This window comes from Neodiprion lecontei, chromosome 5 (assembly GCF_021901455.1).
Source record: "Neodiprion lecontei isolate iyNeoLeco1 chromosome 5, iyNeoLeco1.1, whole genome shotgun sequence".
NCBI lineage: Eukaryota > Metazoa > Arthropoda > Insecta > Hymenoptera > Diprionidae > Neodiprion > Neodiprion lecontei.
Genome location: NC_060264.1, coordinates 10,049,480 through 10,057,331, shown reverse-complemented (window position 1 = coordinate 10,057,331; position 7,852 = coordinate 10,049,480). Strand labels below are relative to the sequence as shown.

Here is a 7,852-nt window from a genome sequence, read left to right as displayed (position 1 = left end):
CTTGCGAGCACGTGTCGTGAGGATCGCTTAAAACCTGGATCTGGGTCGAGCAAACAAATTTTGCACACGTACTTGAATCGGCGTGTTTTTCTTGATGGTTTTTTTTTCTCGTTCTTTAAATCGCGATTGGAACGTGATCCGAAAATAGAATTTAAACGAAACTTGGAAAGATGTTGGGCACTGTGCGTGATGAGTTCTTTGTTCTTACGAATTAAAAACAAATTCAATAAATTTATGTATGATGTATGTCTAATCTGAGGATACATTGAAGTCGATGGAATTAATTAACATCGGGATATAATGAAATAAATAAATAAACTTGAAAAAAGTATCAACAGTACTCTCTGTTCAATATTCTCACGTTATAAGAACGTTAAAATGAAATTCTTTGCATGACTTTGAAACTTTCACTTTATATAGTATATATTTAGAAGTTTATACACTCTGCAGAATACATGTTTCACAAACTGATAAAGAAAATAAGTTTCCTGTAAGTAGCTGACGCGATAAGTGCCTGCGTAAACTGACGTAATATTTGTTTTACTCATGCTAACCGCGTTGCTGCATGAAATCTTCTCCCTAAATTATGCCAACAATAATCTCTCGCTGTAAAGATCTAAGAATCGAGCCCAACAACGAACGGCCAAACATTCACCGTCAAAAATGTGGTGCTAAAATTAACCGACGCGGACTACACCGTAGTACAATTTTTTGGGTCAGTTAAACATTCTAGCATCGGGTAGCGATGGATGGACGTTACATAGTGTCAAATCGACACCAAGTCACAGTCCATAAATGGTCTTAAATCAAATTTTCGCCTGTCGAAAGGTTTCATTTTGAATATGTACATCGAAGCTGAATGGACCAAGTCAATGTCCTCGATTCCAACACTCGTAACGTGTTACTCGAACCTTGTGTTCATCGGTAATGAAAAGAAGTGCGAAGAAAGGATGACCGCACCTTGATTTGAAACCTGACAGTGAAAAAGGAAAAAAGGAACGCGGCTCTTGGTACAGATGCTGTCTTTTTCGGTTTAATTTTGAGTATGTGCATCGAAGGTCCATTCGCCAAGTCAATCTCCTCGATTCCAACACTCGTAACGTGCTACTCGAACCTTGTGTTCATCGATAATGAAAAGAAGTGCGAAGAGAGGATGACCGCACCTTGATTTGAAACCTGACAGTGAGAAGGGAAAAAAGGAACGCGGCTCTTGGTACAGATGCTGACTTTTTCGGTAGCAAACTACGACTGTCTACGTGCCACGAACCACGGTCGAATCTCCCTCCACATGAAATCCGCGAGGCGTTACTACCTTTTCATTTGTATATGAAAAGTTCGCCCAGCGGAGGGGTGGATAATAAAAGTGACCGTGATACGGATATCAGGTGGCAGTACTACCTGGCAGACAATCGGTTGACACGTTATTAACACGGTGTACCAGTCTGGCACTTCGCCGATGTGCGTCGCCACTGTTGGACTGATCGCTTCACGGTTTCATTGCACATTTGTACCCACAGTTTTGCTGCAACGAATCAGGAGTTACGTACAGTTCCATTGTACATTGATCGATTGACATAGAGACTCGTTTTCTCAGTTTCGGATATCGCCGAGCAACGACATGTGTCGTAAACGATTTGGATTTAACACTACCAGAATCGTCAGGCATCCGCAAAATGGAATACAGGTTTGTGTCATGTTCATAGTCAATTCTGGTAGCATCCTTAAGTTTTGGTGTTTAATTTGTGTATAATTTGAATTACAAATTAAATCGTACGATTTACAAACAAATTGTATATTATGAAAAGTGAACTGACTCTTTTGCTGGAAACTTAAATTCAGTTTCGATTGATCGAGCTTGATGATCGAAAACTCTTATCGAGTGTTAACAATTAGGTTTTGGCGGAGGGCGTGAAATGCTCAACTTTTGGCAAAGTGACGTATACCTTCAGTGTTGAAAATCTGTGTTGATGATTGAGTCTTCGATCAAGTTTGATCGATTGAAAATTCGGATCCATAACTAGAGACGATATAAAATGTTGCACTTGATTCTTGCTCGTACCAATTAAAACGCATCGATGCATTTACTGAAAATTAAACATGTAGCCTGCTTGTGAGTGATATATTTTGCTATTCGATTAATTATCGGTCATAATTATTAGCCGTGGCACGCAAAATATATATTCATCTCGTTCAAATTTGAATATTCAACTTAACTTATTGTTTGTTATATGATTATAACATGAGTCAGATCTCTTTTTTTTTTTTTTTTTTTTTAATATCATTATAACGGATCAAGGTAAATCTGGTGTCAAGAAAGTTCTCAATGTCGGGTTAATGTTTCTCCATCATTTGATTTTTATATCATAAAACGTGGAAAAAGTCGTCGCGGAGAATTCATCAGTCTTGTAAAGTTAGCAAATTTGATTTTTGGCCATATTTATATACCCATTTGCGTCTCACGATTACATTCAAAATTATGACTATTTTTTATCGCGCCAGTTTTTATCGCTACATGTACTATATTATGTGAGATATTCTGCAGAGTCGTGAATTCAATTCAAATATAAATTGCAGTGAAAGTATTTTTTCAAAACTTCTTCAACAATTTCGCATATTATTCCCTTACACACTTCGTATACAGATTTCGTTAGTTTCATACTTGACAGAAAATTACATTATATTTTATTCTTTCTCAGGCTGTATTTGAATTTATTCCTACCGTATTAACAAATCGACAGATTGCAGAGTGACAATTCAAGACGATGATCTTCGAGAAAAAGATAGACGGTTCAATAGATGATCGTTGTTGTTCTCGTCAAGGATTATTTATGAATAGGTTCGGGGAAAGTTTTCTGCAAATTTGTTTGGCGTAGATAAATGATTATTATCGTTATACCGTACATCGACAGTCAGGAACATGTATTATTATCGGTTATCTTGCGTATTGCGTTATCTCGCAAACTCGCTTATCGCAAAACGATATCTCGCAGTTATGCTTAGGTACGTTACCCGCTTTGGAGTTTCAATCAGTATTGCCGTATCTTGGATCGAGAAAACAAAAAAAAAAAAAATAATAAAAAATAAAAGTACATAAAATTTAAAAAGAATAAACGAAGATCTGTTATATACAAGGTGCAGTGTTGATACTATCTCTGCCTGAATAATTCGTTATCTTTATATCGTATGCAGTTCGACCTTGCGATGCGTTTTTAGTTTTTATCCATTCGTTACAGTTACTCGACGTCATTGATTACAAATCGAAATTTGAAATTTCCGCAAGTCTGAATCAACAATTTGCAGGAAATGAATTTATCGATTTAAACTTTGCCAAAACTCGCGATATATTTTCGATGAAAAATGGCTAAATTCACGGCTTCCGTACATGTAATACGGTAATGCAAATAAAACGCGTATTATATCGACGTTAATTATTTGTTAGTTAAAATCCAGCAGATCGTTCGTGACCCACTTATCGTTGCTAACCGACCAGCGGACAAGAAGCTGAGCTAACGCGACTGCATCTTGCCTACTTTTTATCTATCCACATATATATGGACAAAAAGTTCCATTGTTAGGATAACCCACGCTTACGAATAATAGTTGTGACCTGTTTTTATTTGCAACATACGTAATACACCTGCCCCATTTACACAAAATTCTTTCATCGTCGTTGCGTGTGCAACAACCATTTATTACGTAACTCAACAATACGGTATTCGGGAGGAAATCAACTCTGTTGTTATTATTGTTATAGGTAAGAGATTTTTTTTCCAACTCTTATTCGTCGTATATAATATAGATGTGCCTGTCAAATGTAAACGATAACAGTCCGGTTCTAGTCCTGTCAATTAATTTGCTCGTCAGTTCGTTCATTAACATGTTATATCCCATTCGGAGGCTCTGGTACGATTAATATCGACGTTGAACATGTAAAGAAATTGTCGTTGACGATGAACGTTATCGGTTATCGATAATCCCGCGTAATCTGCAACAATCCATACATCGACTTGACTCTCTTTGATTATTTATTTAACATTGGCGTGTTACGTTGTGAGAGAAAAAAAAATATTACGTTACTTTTATTTCCAGAGAAAACAGGGAATATTTATAATGCATTTTATTGCATAACTGAATTCAGTAGCGATGCTTCATTTTTATTTTCATTTACGATTTGTTCGATTCGATGTTTAAGTCCGATGGAAAGGCGGAAACATTATTGAAAGAAAGATGAACGGAATGAAAACTAGGTCGTTGTTGCTATTTTGAGAAACGTAAATAAACAATAGTATTATACACTGGTTGATTATGTAAATCTTGACATGCGACAGTCAGGGTAAATTTATGCTTATGCTCTTGCGATGAGAAAATAAACTCACCGGTGAGAGTGAAAATAGATGATAGCCAAATTTGTGATCTAATTTTTGCGGTTCGGCGTCTTTGTAACAAGTGAAATACGAATCTTATTTCCGCGTGTTGCTCATGTTTCATGAATTGTGAATCAAGTGCAATAAATATTACAAATCTTCAGATCAAGTCTAGACCTTAGGTTTAAAGTTATCGTGGTGATTAAAATAAAAAATTATATTATAAATAAATGTGTAAAATATTATACGTGGATAGTCTCTATGTGTGAATTGATTTATTTATTTACTGAAGATAATCAATTCTTTCGAATGATATAGAAGAAAATGTTTCATTTATAATCGTGAACGAAATCATTATCTATTATATTATAATCAATATGAATATCATTTCTTCGTATATTAGTCTAATAACGATGCCTTTTATGAAAAAAAAATATGAAAGTTGAGAATTTTTATATAAAAAAGCTTGTAGAAGTAAACAAAGACTTTCGAAATAATTAAGATCAAGCTGTGGAATCCAAAACTTTCTATTCTATGAAACATTTCATTTGTTACAGCTGCTAGACAATTCTAGTAAAAAATAGGCATCGTCACACTGACGGCATAAAAATTGTTAACATTACGATAAAATCTGGCACAAGTGACCATTTACTGTAATTACAGTTGTCAGAACTACATCACTGCATTATTAAATCTGTTTATTTAGTTTACTACATTTTTTTCAGCTATACAAGGCCTTAGAATCAGTTTATTGTTGCACAAATATCAAATTATACTAACGGATAATATGATTTTCTGATTACAGCTACGAAACTAATATTCATCCTCTACCCAAAAGTAAACATATTTCGATTTAGTCGAGTACTGTCTAACAATAATAATACTATCTCGAAAATATCTGTCATTGCAGTGAAACACGCGAAATCTTCAAAAGTCACGGTGCATATAAATTCCTCCCTTTAACCATAACGTCATATATTTCCCGAGGGTATGAAAATACGCTACTAAAAAAGAGAAACGTAGTATTGAAAAAGGAAAATGGGCAAAGCGACATCCGGTTTGCGAAAGCGCGTATAAAATCAGGCGATGCGCTGCATGTCCACAAATTTTTGCTCACGTCACCGAGTGGCGGCGTCTAGACAATTAGAGCACCCTTTCCTCCTTGCCGGTGCCCACTTATAACATCCCGAGATCAGACGAGGAAGAATTCGTCAGAGAGCTCAGGGCGTCGCACTTTACACGAATAGGAATAGTCGGCGGCAGGTTTTTATTCCGTTTTTTGGTTCGTTCTCTTGAATTTTTGTTTTTTTTTTGTTTCTTCTTTGGAATTCCATCGCTGCGGCGCCGCCGCTCGACCAGAATAGACGCGGCTTAATTTTATGTCTCGTATTAATATCTAGGCTGGACACGGATGCTGCAGGTCTCTTTCTCCAGAAAATGAGCTTGAAGTTGGTAACGTTTAGATAATTTATAGAATTCTCTGCTCGAAATTTAGTAACAAGCGAGGGGTTAACCATTTCTGAAGTCCGGTGTACACGTTGCTCAAAGTCGCTTGAAGTCACGTAGAGTCAGTGAAGTCAGTCAAATCAGGGAATTCGCTTGACGTCAATTGAAGTCATCTGAAGTAAGTGGAATTACTTTAAGTTACATCAAGTCACCTGAGGTCAATGAAGTTAGCGAAGCCATTTGATGTCTCATAAAGTTACTTGAAGCGAGGGGTCAACCATTCCTGAAGACCGGTGTACACGTTGCTCAAACTCACTTGAAGTCACCTGAAGTTAGTGGAGTTACTTGAAATCACATGACGTCAATGAAGTCATTTTAAGTCTGATGAAGTCACTTGAAGCGAGGGGTCAACCATTCCTGAAGTCCGGTGTACACGTTGCTCAATGTCAGTTGAAGTCACATAGAGTCAGTGAAGTCAGTAAAAGCAGTCAATTCGTTTGAAGTCATCTGAAGTCATCTAAAGTCAGTGGAGTCACATGAAGTCACGTGAAATCATTGAAGTCAGTGGAGTTACTTCAAGTCACATGAAATCGATGAAGTCATTTGAAGTCTCATAAAGTCACACGAAGTCGATGAAGTCATTTCAAGTCTCATAAAGTCACTTGAAACGAGGGGTCAACCATTTCTGAAATCCGGTGTACACGTTGCTCAAAGTCACTTGAAGTCACGTAGAGTCAGTGAAGTCAGCAAAAGCAGTCAATTCGCTTGAAGTCATTTGAAGTCAGTGGAGTCACATGAAGTCACATAGAATCATTGAAGTCATTGGAGTCACTTGAAGTCACACGCAGTCAATTGACTTCAAGAAGTTTTTTGAAATCTTGCAGTCATAAAGCCAGGTGTACGTTCAATCGACGCAGTGTAATCGACCCACTCGGTAAAAAGTAGTAAAGTGAAAATATTCATATTTTGACGATTCGACTCCTTCGTAGTTGCATTAAAATTTTTGGGTTCTTCAAGGATCTTACACAGAATACGCGTTACTGATTGTTCGTTGATACTGATCGAATTATGAAGTAACGTTTGGGACAATTAGGTATAATTATTCGCATATCATCACTGCCCAAACAGTAATTATTTCAACTGGATATCTGAACTCAAACTTGATTCTACAAAAGTTGAACCCAATCTCACGTATCTCTCTTCCTTGAAACCAATTAACTAATTGCTTGCAGTATGATTACTTTTAATCCTATTTCAGGCAAATAAACATCCATTATTATGACAAAGAAGGTTTTCCAAGAGCAATTCTCCCATAAGACTCAATTTCTTCGGCAATAACACTCCGCTAACATTTATCAAAGGCATTTGAACCAATTCTTGTACTTTTTTCCCTACAGAATTTTGATCCAGTTTATCAATCAGTCTACGAATAATGCAACGCAATTCACTATCCTTTGAATTACGCGTGCAGAAACTGTCAGGTTATATTTGTTCTAGCTGAATTTGTTCACCAAACCAGCTTTAAAAACGTGGTCAAGTTCGATATCGACGTCTAACTTCTAATTCCAACAAGATATTCCGGAATCGAAACGGATAACGAAACGGAGCTATTGAATCGCCTTCAAACCTTTTACCAAAAAAAAAAAAAAAAAATGCGTCAAGATAGAAACTTCAGCATCATCTCTTATGTGAACTCAACGCACGCTGGAATTAATTGAACACGTTGCACTTGAGGTTAGGAATAATTAACGAAGGTGCAAGGTACCACCGAAGCATGAACTTGCAGCGTGAATTACTCACCGAACTTTCGGTTCGTTGACTCTATTTATAAGCAGATCCACTATCCAAGTCTAACAATAAATCCTAACGCACCGTTTCGTCCTGCAGTACAAATGGTATTGACTCATTCGCGGACAGCCAACGCAGTCACTTACACCATACTTCTCTATTTCTCGGCCAAAACGGACGCAGAAATGCACCGAAACTCCGCGTTGAGATGTTCTCCAACATTTCGCTGGCGCGTGAATTTCAATTTCTAGCTC

At 36.9% G+C, this 7,852-nt stretch overlaps 1 protein-coding gene across 1 annotated transcript in view; it reads left to right on the top strand.

The window, feature by feature from the left end:
- The first annotated feature begins 1,407 nt into the window (after positions 1-1,407).
- Positions 1,408-7,852, top strand: part of LOC107226691 (trafficking kinesin-binding protein milt) — a 96,336-nt gene continuing 89,891 nt past the window's right edge. Inside the window, exon 1 of the mRNA XM_015667586.2 lies at positions 1,408-1,684. Coding sequence (XP_015523072.2) covers positions 1,619-1,684 — 66 coding nt within the window. The 5' untranslated portion in view covers positions 1,408-1,618. The remainder of the gene's footprint in view (positions 1,685-7,852) is intronic.